This window comes from Capricornis sumatraensis, chromosome 21 (genome assembly GCF_032405125.1).
Source record: "Capricornis sumatraensis isolate serow.1 chromosome 21, serow.2, whole genome shotgun sequence".
In the NCBI taxonomy this organism is placed as follows: domain Eukaryota; kingdom Metazoa; phylum Chordata; class Mammalia; order Artiodactyla; family Bovidae; genus Capricornis; species Capricornis sumatraensis.
Window position 1 is genome coordinate 28,357,240 of NC_091089.1, and position 15,273 is coordinate 28,372,512.

Sequence of the window (15,273 nt, forward strand, 5' to 3'; positions counted from 1 at the left end):
TGCCTACTTACAGTAATGACAGGGGATTGTTTAAACACCAGGTGATACTAGTTTTAAACAAAGAAATTTCATTTAACCCATGTTATCCAAAATGTTATCAATTCAACAAGTGATCAACCAAAAATTATTAAGGTGATATTTTAACATTCTTCTTCTTTTTTTTTCTTCATATTATATCTTCCCAATCTGGTGTATATTTTCCACTTACAGCACATCTCAATTGGGACTAGTCACATTCCGAGTGGCCAATGGCCACATATGACTGATGGCTATGATACTAGACAGCACATACCTAGAGGAGGATCATTCTGAGTTATCCTATGAGTTAGTAACACAAAACAAAGTCAGAAAATTAGACTAGAGAGAGAATAAACTGGAAGGAGAGGAGAGCAGAAAAGATGAATAACATGAAATATTAATTTACCTCTCTGTCCAAGGTAATACTGGTTGTATAGATCTCTCCTGTATCTTTATTTAGGTAAAACACTGGAGAACTAGCAGGCTCCTGAGACACGATCCTATAGGAAATTTTAGAATTCAGAGTGTTGGGCTCATCTGCATCGGTTGCGGTGATTTTCATCACAAGTGTATCTGATAGCAGAAAACGAAGGGGTCCAAGATGAAACACAACTTTTAGCACACTTATGTTATTATTTTATATATCACATCAGCTTGTTCCAAAAAGGATTTTAGGTATGTATCAAATTCAGTTTACTAAGATCAAAGAATTTAATTGTTTGAGGGAGCAAGTGTGAATGGAGGTAGAAATAGGAAAAATAAGATAAAAGTGAGGCTGAGGTTAGTATATATAATTTTTAAGATGAAGTCCTGGACACGCTATAGGAGGGCCACAGATTTGCTTATCACATTTCTAATAACCAATACAAAAAAAGAAAAATGAACAGATACACATACATGCTTATTAAAATACAAGCAATTCAGGAAAAGCATAGCTATTCTTTACATTCAGATCAAAGAGAAATTTCTCCTGCAAGCCCCCATATAGAAAGCTGCATTTAACATTTGCATTGAAGCCTGGAGGTAGAAATAATATGTCTAAGGTTAGCAAACTACAGACAGTGGGCCCAAGACAGCCAGCCACCTGATTCTGTGAATAAAACTTTACTGGAACACAACCATACCTATTTGTTTACATAGCATCTTATGGCCGCTTTCCTGACACAGGGTGAAACTGACAAGTTGCAACACATACCTAACCTAGCACATCAATCTACCGTATCTGTTTTGAGGGTAAAAAAACTTAAAACAGAAAATCAGTTCCAAACCTAGACCAATCAGTTTATTATTATTTTTCCTGTGGGTAATAGTCAGCCTCCACTAAGACAGAGGCTTCAGTGTTCAGTGACATGCTGGGCACAGAATGATCTTGGGTACTCATTCATAAAAACAATAAACTCTTACTTGCTGCACTCAGCTCTTCAACAGACCCAACAAAGACGTCCTGTGTGAACACTGGCTCGTTGTCATTGATGTCAAGAACTTTAACTTTGAGTTCTATTGGTTTCTCTAAGTTTTTCCCTCTTTCATCCAAAGCGTAACCAGTTAGCTGGAATCATGACATACATAATAGAAGGCATTTAGGCTGAGGTCATTCAAGTAGAACAATTTCAAAAACATAATAAAACATAACTATTACCCAAGAAAAGCTACAAATGCATAAATCGTTCTTACCAGAAAAAATGGCGTTTCTTCTCGATCTAGAATGGTGGTAACGTTCAGTTCTCCGGTGTCTTTATTAAAGACAAACACACCAAAAGGTGGCTCCGTGATCCCCTTTCCAGTGTATTTGTATGTAATTTTTAGGTTTTTTTCTTCTGCAAGATCAGAGTGTATCTAACATAAAAATAAGAAGGAATGCTTCAAGTTAAACGCTAACTTACAGGTAATGGTTTTAATTGAAAATTTCGCTCTAAAGCTGTTGGATGTTGAAAGGAGGGAGGTGGGAGACACAGGTGATCCAGAGCAGAGGTGCTGGGGTCAGAGCACCTGGGTCTAGGCATGTCACAGCTACACTAGGTGGGATGCTGATGGTTACCGACCCTCCCACGCGTCAGTGTTCTTACCTGCAATGTGAAGAGACACTTCTGCTTACCTCTTAGGGTTGTTATGAAATTAAGATATCATTAGGGGGGTACATCTTGGGAAGAGTGGATTTTAAATTTAGGTAAGGTAACATTTGCAGACTCAAAACCACCTTAATAACTCTGATCATCAGGAAGGTATGAGTAAGGCATCCTTTCACAGGAAGGTTAAAATAGTCAAGCGCTTCGCCTACTTGGAATGTTCCTGTAGATTAGAGTTTCTAACCTGGGGGACTTCTGTAGTTAACACCTTCCTCCCCTAGAAACAGCTCTAGTTGTATCTCTAACTTTTTTGTTTGCCATTTCTGTTATCTCTAATTCTTCATCGCTAAGTGTATTTCTGTCGCCCCCTACTGGATCCTCAATTTCTCTTTTCAGACATCACTGAAGCCATTACCCACCTCTGCCCATCCAGTTCTTCATCCTGAAATCTCAGAATTAGCTACACATGCTTCCCACAGGATTCCCAACATGCTCTGGGGCTGAGGGTGCTGCTGAGAATGAGATGCGGCTCCAACCTCCTGCCACGCCTGCTCTGCTCCTGGAGGAATGGGGACCCTGGGGCGGTCCGGTGATCACTTTTCACTGTTTTTCCCTGTGTTTCATCTTTCTCTCTCTCTTTTTTTTTTTTGCCAAGTACATGCATACACACACACAACCCATGTGTGTGTGTATACACATACATCAGTATTTATAGAGAATATCCTAGATCTTTATGTGCTGACTATATATATAATTTCACTTATATTAAAAATAAAATCAAACTGTGTGTGAATCTAGCAGTTGGTTTGCATATACATATGTATGCACATAAGAGTATGTAAGTATATACATACTTATGTATTTCAAAAGATATGGAAGATACTAAGCTGTTGACAGTATTACTTTTAGATAAAGAATCTATAAAGTTGGGGAAATACAACAGAATGTTTTGCTTTTTATGTAAATTTTACTCTTAAAAACTTTTATAATTAAAATTAGTAAGAAGAATAGCTAATGCTTACTGAATCCCACGTATTTTAGGGAAACCTATTGAAAGAATGAGTGAATAACTCAGATATCTCATCAAACCAGCATTAACCAAACCAGAAAGCTTAACTGCTTATATACAAACTGTTATGTAAAGTCATGGGCTTCACTGGAGGCTCAGACTGTAAAGAATCTGCTTGCAATGCAAGAGACCCAGGTTTGATCCCTGGAGAAGGGAATGGCTATCCACTCCAGTATGCTTGCCTGGGAAATCCTATGGACAGAGGAGACTGGCAGACTACTGTCCGTGGGGTTGCATAGAGTCGGACATGACTAAGCAACTTTCACTCATTTCATGTAAAGCCATAATCAAACATTTAGATTTAAGAGGGCTTTTATCAAAATAATATATTGCTGGAAAAAGGAAAAGTGTCTTCTGTTCCTGGCTGCTCTTTTTTTAAAGGAGCTTGTTGTGTGTGCTGTTTATAAGGTTGGAAAGATGAAGGTACCACTTGCCTATGAACATTTATTCATTCACACAAATGTTTACAGGATGTTGGCTTCGCTCGGGGCACAGGGTGTGCACGAGCTGTGAGTCCTGAGGACCAAGCCCTGCCCTCAGGGAGCTTACACTGTACTGAGGGAACCAGACAACAAGCAAGCAACTTATGACATAATGTCCTGGAGGTGCTGCTGCTGCTGCTGCTAAGTTGCTTCAGTCATGTCCGACTCTGTGTGACCCCATAGATAGCAGCCCACCAGGATCCCCCGTCCCTGGGATTTTCCAGGCAAGAACACTGGAGTGGGTTGCCATTTCCTTCTCCAATGCATGAAAGTGAAAAGTCAAAGTGAAGTCGCTCAGTCGTGTCCGACTCTCCATGACCCCATGGACTTGCAGCCTACCAGGCTCCTACGTCCATGGGATTTTCCAGGCAAGAGTACTGGAGTGGGTTGCCATTGCCTTTTCCGCCTGGAGGTGAATGAGCTATAAACTGAGCTGATCAAAGTGGATGGGGTGAGGCCGGGAAAGGAATTCTTGGCCAGAGGCTTTATGCTGTGATACACTGCAAATACCTATGGGGAGGGGTTCCAAGCAGAGGGAACAGTAAGTGCTAAGGACTGATGCTAAAGCTGAAGCTCTAATACTTTGGCCACCTGATGAGAAGAGCTGACTCATTGGAAAAGACCCTGATGCTGGGCAAGATTGAGGGCAGGAGAAGGGAAGATAGAGAATGAGATGGTTGGATGGCATCACCGACTCAATGGACATGAGTTTGAGCATACTCTGCGAGATAGTGAAGGACAGGGAAGCCTGGAGTGCTGCAGTCCATGGGGTCGAAAAGAATCAGACACGACTAAGCGACTGAACAACGAAAGGGTGGGAGGCTGGCATGGGCTTTGGGCTTGCGTCAGCTTAGGGAGGTGGCAGAGTGTGGGATACAGGCTGAGAGGAGCTGGGGTCAGAGAGGAGGTCAAAGTCAACAAATCCTAAGAGAGCTCTTGTTGGCAGAAGTGAGGAGTGTATTTCTTCCACTGCAGTGTATAGCTGTTGAAAGGGCCTCATGAAGGGGATGAAAATTTCAGTTCAGAAGACCACTTTGGCTGCTTTCTGGAGATGGACTGTGTTGGGGGAGGGGCAGGCAAGAGTGAAGGCAGCGAGACCAGGTCAGGGTGCTTTTGGCAACACAGGTCAGAGCTGACATTGATGGGTATGAGAAGCGTGGCAGTGGAGAGAAGTGGGCAGGTTCAGAATACACTTTTGGCATAGAACTGACAGTATCTGCTACAGTTTTAATACTGAAAAAAATTATAGTACCATTTACTGAAATGGATAGAACTTAGGGAGAACAGCTTTCAGAAAAAGCAAGGGTTCAGACTTTGCACGTGTTAAATCTAAGATACAAATGAATGGAACTACCATGTTATTTATCAAAACAATAGGGCATTTTGAAAGTTGAAAGGGGAGTTATTAATAATTAGGTCAGGACAATGGCCGTAAACCCAGACTGTTTCAGGCAAGATGAGTTAGATAGCAGTTTCTTTTCATTTTGAAAACTACTTTCATGGATAGGGCGGCAGAATGCATGACTCTGATATAATAGTTTTAAGCTGAAAGCGATTGAGAAGAAGCAGATACAAGAAAAACTCTCTGTCCTCCTCCTATTTGCCTAAGACTGTTGTGGTTTAGTCATTAAGTCGTGTCTGACACTTGCAACCCCACAGATTGCACCCCGCCTGGCTCCTTTTTCCTGGAATTTCTCAGGTGAGAATAGTGGGGTGGGTTGCCATGCCCGTCTCCAGGGGATCTTCCCAACTCATGAACTGAACTAGTGTCTCTTACATCTCTTGCACTGGCAGATGGGTTCCTTACCACAGAGCCACCTGGGAAGCCTTACTTGCCCAAGAGCAGGATGTAAGTTTGTAAAGGTGCCCTTTCTACTCCTCTCGACAGCAAGGACAAAAAAGTTAATCACTGGAGGGGAGTTTACATCCCTATCAGCCTGGAGACAGAACCAGGAGAATCTACAAAACAAACCCGACTAACTAGCTTTTTCTAGTATTAGTTGCCCATCTATTTGCCTTTCCAGGTTGCTGCCCCTGGGGATTCGAGGTCTTTCTTGTCTGTCTTGTCACTTTTCTAAAAATTTATTGTCCTTCTACTATGTAGCTTATATAAACCCAAATCCTAACCAAACCTTTGATTTACTCATCTCAGGGTACTCCCACATGTTTCATGCGGGATAGACAAGTTTCTAGGGGGTTCCCAGGTGGCTCAACGGGTAAAGAATCTGCCTGTAATGTAGGAGACACAGGTGATGCGGTTCAATCTCTGGGTCTGGAAAAATCCCCTGGAGGAGGGCATGGCAACCCACTCCAGTATTCTTGCCTGGAGAATCCTATGAACTGAGGAGCCTGGCAGGCTATAGTCCATGGGGCAGCAGAGTCAGACAGGACTGAAGTGACTGAGCACAGAGCACATACAGACACGTTACTAAGCTTGTTTCTCTCTTGTTAATTATTTTTCGTCAGTCCAATTCACAGGGCTCCTGCCAGAGAACCTAGGTAGGTTCTAGAGAAAACAGATGATGAGATCTCCTTTTAAGCATTGTTAACACTCTGTTAAACAAGGATTCAGCTGGTGCCTGAGTCCACTCTTAGTTGAATCAAACACTGAAAGTCACTCAATCATGTCCAACTCTTTGAGATCCCCTGGACTTCTCCAGGCCAGAATACTGGAGTGGGTAGCTGTTCCCTTCTCCAGGGGATCTTCCCAACCCAGGGATCGAACCCAGGTCTCCCTCATTGCAGGCAGATTCTTCACAAGCTGAGCTACCAGGGAAGCCCAAGAATACTGGAGTAGTAGCCTCTCCCTTCTGTAGCAGATCTTCCCACCCCAGGAATCGAACCAGGGTCTCCTGCATTGCAGGCACATTCTTTACCAGCTGAATCAAAGCCCTCCATAAAATACATGTTCACCACTAATGCTGCATCTTCTAGAACAGGAAAGTGGATCTTCAGGGTGACATCAAGAATATTAAAAAGTTCAGTGAGTACCTCATGTAACAGTCCTAAAATTTTACAGTGAACATGGACGATCTCAGACCACATTTCATACATGTACTTCCTTTCCCTCTTTAGACAGTACCTTGGCAATCGGATTCTTCCTGGACAGGTCCTCTCCCTCCCGGAGGGCCACAGGGGCGGTGATCCACGCACGCTTCTGTCTCACTGGGTGAATGTGTTTAGGAAGCAACTTGCTTTCATTTCTTGAGTGTAAGGCCTAAAGCAATAAAATGTTGCCAAAAAATTAGTAAAACATTAGTAAGGAATCATAAAATGTACTAGAAGTTGAGAGAAAGCTGTGCAAATTCTAAGGTATAAATTATTTCATACTTTTTGATATGGCTTTAATATAGGCTTTGGACTTCCCAGGTGGTGCTAGTGGTAAAGAACCCACCTGCCAACGTAGGAGACATAAGACAAAAACAGGTTCAATCTCTGGGTGAGGAACATCCCCTGGAGGAGGGCACGGCAACCCACTCCAGTATTCTTACTTGGAGAATCCCATGGACAGGGGAGTCTGGAGGGCTACAGTCGATATGGTTACAAAGAGTTGGACATGACTAAAGCGATTTGGCACACATGCACAGGTTTCATTTTCAAAGAGAAAACATATACTCTGGAACAAACACTATCTACCTGAAGAGCTTGTTTCCAAACCAGTAAAGCAGTTTTGTTTTGTTGTTTTTTTATCTGCAAGGAAAGATCTCCCAGAGGGAGGACTTAAAAAGGCTAGAGTAGTTTAGTGAACTTACAAATGGGCAAATTACAATTAACACGGCAAGTCAAGAAACGTTTCTAACTGAAAATGAAGTCTTATTTTTCTGTGGTGGCTTATAATTTAAAAATGAATTACTAATGCTTTAAGACAAAATTATCAGTAACCTGTTGATATCAACTTAACTAAAACTAGTGAAAGTGTCAGTTAATGAATTTATTGTTTTAAGAATGAAGTTAAAGGATTAAATGGCCCATCTCTGGTTTATCAAAAACTAGGCAGAAAACTAATCTATAAGTTTTCAGTTGGGCTTTAATAGATGAATATATATTTTATCCAAGGAAAATTTTAATGCAGTATTAAAATTAAATGACCTAGTATTTTAAGATCAGAGATGATTTTTATACTATTTACCATTTTATTCATTTTATTGCTTTATATAATAACTTGCATTTTACTTCAAAATATTTACACTGGTTATCACTAGATCACTGATTTTTTTCCTTTGTTTTCAGTGGAAAAATTCTTCTATAATTAAAAAATTAATTATGTATCAAAACATTAAAATAATATAAAGTTTATAATGTAAAAATGTAAAACAGCCTTCCAGTTTTTCACTCATGTTTTAGAAAATGCATTGTTAACAGCTTGATAAATATCTTTTGATATTTTCTTATGATCATACAGCTGCACATGTAAAAAAGGTCTCTTTTTTTTTCCCCATAAAAATGGAATTATATTAGGATGGCCAAAAAGTTCATTCAGGTTTTTTTCTGCAACAGCTTATGGAAAACCCCAAACTCCATGGCCAACCCAATACTATACATCACATTCTGTCCCTTGATTTTTCATTCAGTACCTCATCATGGACATTCCTTCATGTACCATGAGTTGTTTTACTTTTACCATTCTCTCACTGACGGATATTTAGATTGTCAAAAATGCTGCATAATCTTCCCTGGGTAGAGGTTCCTGTGAATGTGGTTCAGTGGGAATGGCTGAGTCTGAGGTGACAGGATAGAGTTGTTGTTTAGTTGCTAAGTCACGTCTGACTCTTTGCAACCCCATAGACTGTAGCCCACCGCATAGACTGTTGAGTTGGTGATGGACAGGGAAGCCTAGTGTGCTGCAGTCCATGGGGTCGCAAAGAGTCAGACACGACTGAGCAGCTGAACTGAGACTGTAGCCCACCAGGCTCCTCTGTCCATGGGATTTCCCAGGCAAGAATACTGGAGTGGGTAGTCATTTCTTTCTCCAAGGGATCTTCCTGACCCAGGGATTAAACCCACATTTCCTGTCTGGTAGGCGGGAAATGATCCACCTGGGAATTTACCTGAAATTTACCTGAATCCACCTGAAATTTACAACTGATTCACCTGGGAAGCCCCAGGGATAGAGTAGGATAACCAAAAGCTAGCTCAGAAATCCCATTAGGAGACTGTTAATAGAGAGGGAACTTTAGTGGGCTTTGGGAGACCACAGTAAGTAAATAATCACTCAAGCAAGTAATGGAAAAATCCCAAAACAATGTGGGCTTACTTAATTCATAAAGCTGAACAAGTCGCTTAGCATCGAAGCTAAATGGGTTTGCTTAACAAGAAAACCAAGTTAACTTGCTTAACAACAAAACCATGTAACAGAAGCAAAAGACATGTCCCAAAATAAACAAAAAAAAAAAGTGGAAAATAAGGCCCCAAACCTGCCCAGTGACATCAAGTTAATGACCCTTAAGACATACTCTCTACAAATACAAAAAACAATAATTTACGGGAAGGTGACATTTCAACGTGAAAGACCCTCACTGTACTGAGACCTAATATAATTTTTCCAAAGTGCCATGAAGGATGCACCATATAGGGTCAATAACTCCCCCACCCAACACACAGGAGTTAATGACCTAAGACTCAAAGAATGAAAAACAAGGTGATCTTCTTTCCATTCCCTTTCTTCCTTTTATTTATAAAAATGTAACCCACTAATATTCCGGGCAGCACAACACTGACCACCTAACTGCCTGGAAGCCTCACAATCATCCTATTCTAGTAAATCTCTGACCTATCACTATGCCTGCCTCTCGCTGAACTCTTTCCTGTGCGGAAACATAAAAGACCACAGCTCCGAGGCACCTCCCTCAAAACGCCACCTAGCGGTTTCAGTGGGAGTGTGTGCTTTCAATCTGGTAAAGGCACAACTGTCTTCTATAAAGTTCAAGGTAGGAATAATCCCCTTTGTTTCTTACCTCAAAATGGAGTCCATTTCCAAAGTCAAAGCAGATCTAGAAAATAAAAATTATTTGTTGTTTAATACAACGTATCAGTCAATTCAGCTTAAATATTTCACTAATGAGTAACCTACCACCTAGCATATTATAGACACTAAAAAAGGATGTGTGTGTTTAACCACCACTCTCCTCCTTTGTCAAAAGGAAACACATTTTAATTCTATTTGTTCCCCACCAAGACCAGAGCCGGAGAGCAGAACCCAAATCCAGCTTCTTTTAGATGCACACTGCCTCCCCCAGCAACTCAGAACACAGCTACCATCTGAAAAACAAAGGCAAAGACTCTCATCTTGAATCTGAGCCACTCCCTGATCCTTCTCTCCTTAGCCGGTGGTTTTCACCTCGTGTTCTCGGGGCCCCACGTAGCTTTCCTCAAGGTCTTTAGGGCGAGATGAGCCCCCAGCCCTGCCCCCTACTAACTCCCATCATGCCCTGCGGGTCACACATGACTGCCCATATTCAGACTTCATTCCTCAACAACCACCCGCCCCCACCCCCCACTCCCACTAGCTGTTTTCTTTGGTTCTTATCAAGCACTGTCACACTTGGGATTTCATCGCTATTCACAACTAAGTACATCATTATTCACAACCATGTAAATGTAAATATAGTTACATATACGCTCAATCTGCACAACAAACTCCCATTTTGCCTTCCGACACCTGCTGCATTCTTTATAGTCCACTAATCTCTTGGCTTAATATGAACCAGCACTTCTAGTAGGGTAGCTTCACGTGACTAGTTGCTGTTGTTTAGATACTAAGTCATGTCTGACTTTTTCAACCCCATGGACTGTAGCCCATCAGGCTCCTCTGTCCATGGGATTTGCCAGGCAAGAATACTGGAGTGTGTTGCCACCTCCTTCTCCAAGGGATATTCCCCATTCAGGGACTGAACCCACATCTCCTGCATTGGCAGGCCGATTCTTTACCGCTGAGTCATCAGGGAAGCTAATTATTTTCAATAATTCATTTGCCCGGTTGCCACATGAGGTAAGAGGCTTAAGAACACTTCCATCATTGCAGACAATTCTGTTGGACAATGCTAGCACATGGCTGCACCCATTCCAAAGTTGTTGTCTATGACTCAGGGATTCTCAGTCTCTTGCTGTTCTAATATTCTGGCCTCACTTTTTCCCCAACTCTGGAAGCCTAACTATGATTCTCTTGGACCTTGTATTGGCAACATTGCTGGGAAGGGCCATAGAGGCTGAAGGGACCCGCCACACATCCATGCTTCCTTCACAGCAGTGATGTTTCCAGGGTATGTTTATGTTTGTTCAGAAGAGTTCTGTTGTGCAGACATCCTGTCTGTGAGCATCTCCTTCATTCTCAACAGTGTGCTCACTCAGACCATAAATTATACAATCGCCTTATCTTTGCTTCTTGTATTGCATTCCTCATACTGACCACATTCCTGAGCCCACTGACTCTTAGGAAATGACCCCACATTTTATTTGATGGATTGTATCTCCGATTTCCCTCTCCTTCCCTTCTTTCCCTAAGGAAGAGCCGTCCTAATGCCTTTTCAAGGTTAGCCATCATCTGTGTGCTTTATTTGCAACTTTTCCACCTACTCTCCCACATTTACCTTCTCAAGAACCATATTCCTTCCACTTATCTTTTACCTGGATTTGCTACTTCATTTGCTAATCAAATGTTTATTTCCTTCACCAATAATGGCCAAACATATTTAGATCTTCACCATCTTAAAAATAATCAGAACTTTTCCTTGTTTCTGCCAACATTTAATCTACTGTTCCATATCCTGATTCCACTATAATTCCAAACTGAAATCTGTGTTTATTGCCTTTACGTCCTCACCTGCTGTTTATGTATTCTTTGTAATGCCTTAAATTTGGATTTTTCTCAGGCTTTCCTGCTTTTTTTAATGTGGCATCTCAGGTCACATGAATCCATGAAGCCTTGATGGGCACATCATGGAAAGCAGGGCTTTCCCTAAAATTCCTAAGTCTCTTTCGCTTACATCCTCTTGAATCGTCTCGCAGGGTCTGTTCTACACATTGATCTTTCATTTTCCTTTCTTTCCTCTACCTTGTAGTACGTGTTCTTGTTTCCACTTGGCAAAGAGGTACTTAAGGATAGTGTTCAGCCTGTAGTATGAGTTTCTCTTGCGCAGATGAACAACTGTGGCTAATTTTCTATTTTATCATCAGAATATTATCTCTTCCTCATCTTGTTACTAGTTTACCAGCTAGCAATGGCTAGAGATATCTCTAACCAAAGTCATGCTCCCCAAATTATGTACTTTCAAAGGTGGTGTGATGTAACAAAAAAGGGAAAGCAATGCTGAATGGATTACTCCTCTCTGCATGTTCCTCTGGTGGGTATTTTCGAAGGGAAAGAATAGGGATGTGATTCAGGATTCCTCATTGTCACATTATCAGGGGACATTCTTAAAATGTGATACATTTCTTGCCCAGTCTCCTAACCACTGTTTTCTCTGAACAAACTCTCCTGAGTTGCCCAGGTAATATATTCACCACTTTTATTCTTCCCTAGAATCTTATTGGGGCTAGCAAAGGTGTGATATTATATGTAACTTTACGTAAATGTTATTCTGACCAAATATATATTCCAGGATATAAGTAAAGGAGGGCAGTTCATAGTTTTCAACTCACATGTAAACTCCTTATAAAAGTATTTTCACTTTTTATTGGAGTGTACCTTTTCAAATGTTACTTGTTAAGAAATGTAGAAAACCACATGACTATAAGCGGTGCTTAAGTTTTAATCTGTATTTTGTTCACTGGGGTTCTTGTTAAAATGAAGACTTCATTTCAATATGCCTGAATTTAAGCTTTACCCTTGGCATTTCTAACCGGCTCTCAGATGACGCCTATGTTGCAGGTTCTTGAACCGCACTTTGAGTAGCAAAAGTTGTAGAGCTGCAATATACAACATCATTCATTCATTGAGGGATACAGACAACAAAGCTCACCTATTCATTATCTCAGTAGTTGACCCAAGAAGCTTTGTCACTCTTGATTGCTAATTATCTTGAAAGCAGAGAATCTTTTATTTCATGAATTTACTTATTTTTAACTGCTTAAAATGTTTACATTGCAATTTACTCATTACTCTGTGAATGGAGAACTTCGGATACAGAACTTACAGATATGGAGTAAGATGCGCTATGACTATATATACAAAAGCAGAGTTAACAGGACAATGAACATACGCATAACCAGTTTCAACAGCTGTCTAGCATACACTTTGTTTTTTTCACTGCCCATTGCTTCTCAAGGGGTTTTATCCCATTTACTTTTTACTGTTGTTACATGCTTCTGCCATTGCAGCATTTGATTTTTGAGAATTTCCCTAAATTCTTTAATTGAAGTATTATCTGACATACAATATTGGTTTCCTCACACATTTCTTTTTAACTGAATTTTTAATTCAGGGGTATTTGTAGATTTACACAAATATTGTAGACAGAGTGCCGAGTGCCTTTATTCATTTTCCCCTAAAGTTAACATTTTAAATAACTGTGGTACATTTGTCAAAACTAAGAGCTCAACATTGGTACAGTTAACTAAACTCCATACTTCAGTCCTAAGAGCTCAACATTGGTACGGCTAACTAAACTCCACACTTCAGATTTCAGCATTTCCTCCATTAATGCCCCATGTTGCAGGAAGTTGTCATGCTTCCTTAATCCACTCTAGTCTGTGACCATTTATTAGGCTTTCCTTGTTTATGACCTTGACCGCTTTGAGGCCTTGACTCTGGCCAATTATCCTGCAGAGTATCTTGTTACTTGGATGTATCTGTTATTTTTCTTACATTTAGAACTGGGCGGTGTGTTTTTGTAAAGAATACCACAGAGTGGTGGTGAAGTGCCCTTTTCATCACAGCATATCGGGGTGCGTGATACCCATGCGACAGTCTTTGTTAAAGCAGCCTTTGTAGGTTTCTCCTCTGTAAAGCTGTGACTCTCCCTTCACGTGCTGTATTCTTTGAAGTGAGTCATTAAGTCAAGCTCACCTCAGAGTGGAGATGCTGAATGGCCATATGCCGGAGGAGAGAGGTTAAGCTCTGCTTCACAGGCGCTGGGAATCTATGCTTGTTGTTTGGAATTCTTTTGTGAGAAAGATTTGTCTCTTTTTCTCTCACTCATTTACTAATTCAATCATTTTTATCAGCTTGGACTCATGCATATTGATGTTACTCTGTGGGTTATAATCCAACACTATTTTATTTATTTTGTTGTTCCAATAGTTCCAGCTGTGGCCACTGGAAGGTCTTGACGGTTAAATTCTATGTCCCTCTGACACGTCCCCAAGCTTTGGTATTTGAACTCTTTCTTACTGTCTAGTATTACTAGATATTCCAGATCCATCTGGTATTTTCTCTGTCCCAGCTTTAGAATGAACCATTTCATCAGGAAGCCTTGATTTCTAATACTGAATGGTATTCAGAAGCCAAGATCTGGGTGTGTAGGTGTAGTACCTTACAATCTTGTTTCCAGTCTCCGCGCCACTTTTTAGGAGAGGGCATAAAGATAGGGCTTTTCTTCTGAACTTTGTTATTACTAGAGGCTGTTTTAATTATTTAGAGTAGCAAAAGTTTCATCTAAACCTAATTACCTCCCAAAGGCCCCAGCCTCAAATGCTATCACATTGGAAGTTAGGGCTTCCGCATATGAATTTGGGTTAGGACACAAACATTACATTTATAACAGCGTGTAAGAGAATTCAGCCAATGAGATATCAAGGAGCTTCCAAAAGAAGATTCTTCCCTCTGATAAGAAAAAAACAAATGCACAGCCTCTCTTTGTACCTGCTTCTGGAGACTGCTGATCAAGGATGTGATATTTGGAATGGCGAGGGCCACCTGTGACCATGAGCAGAAAGCTTATAAGATGGCAGAGAAGCCAAACTGAAACCATAACATCTTTGAGTTACAGGACTGCTCAAATATGGAACCAGCCCCTATCTCTGGACCATTTCTTATGAGATAATAAGTATTCTTTTTATTTAATCTTTTAGCTGGCTTTTGGTACTTATATCTGAAAGCAGCCTAATAACATCCATTTTGCAGAGTTATTATAAAAGTAAAAGAAATAATACATACATGTACTTATTGCAATGACTGGCACATAGCAGGCACTCAATGAATAGAATTATGATGCTATTTCCTCATTTCTAAGACTTGAATGAATTTTTCTCACCTTAAAATTTCAGAAATTTGGATTTAACCATGCCTTTAATTTTCCAAGCTCCCACCATATGCTAAATTAGAGTGTTTCTGTCCTCTTGGATTCTTACATGTTGGGAAGATGGACACAAATAGGGTGTGATAATAAGAGCTGTAAGGAAAATTCAAGCAAGTTCAGGGTGGTAGAGAGGATTTAGGACTTCAGGGAGGCTCTCAGAGGTTATATCTTTAGAGAGACTGGAATGGGATGAGACAGCAAGTCAGGCAGAGCCCTGCAAAAGGAATAGCCAGGCCAGGAGTGTGAGAGAGCACCATAGTGGTGCTGCTAGGGGGAGGGAGTCGGTGGAAATGGTGTCGCGGTGCTGGTTATATTTCTTATCTGGCTGCTGTTTACGTGGTAGGCTCAATTTGTGAAAATCCAGTAATTCAGTATGCTTCCTTAAAAACTTACCAAAATAGATT

The 15,273-nt window shown here is 40.8% G+C and overlaps 1 protein-coding gene across 1 annotated transcript in view; it reads right to left on the reverse strand.

The window, feature by feature from the left end:
* The window catches only part of DSG2 (desmoglein 2), a 51,190-nt gene that overhangs the window by 22,466 nt on the left and 13,451 nt on the right, over window positions 1–15,273 (reverse strand). Inside the window, exons 2-6 of the mRNA XM_068993757.1 lie at window positions 9,590–9,625; window positions 6,718–6,852; window positions 1,693–1,854; window positions 1,423–1,567; window positions 425–591 (exon numbers count right to left, since the gene is read on the reverse strand). Coding sequence (XP_068849858.1) covers window positions 425–591; window positions 1,423–1,567; window positions 1,693–1,854; window positions 6,718–6,852; window positions 9,590–9,625 — 645 coding nt within the window. The remainder of the gene's footprint in view (window positions 1–424; window positions 592–1,422; window positions 1,568–1,692; window positions 1,855–6,717; window positions 6,853–9,589; window positions 9,626–15,273) is intronic.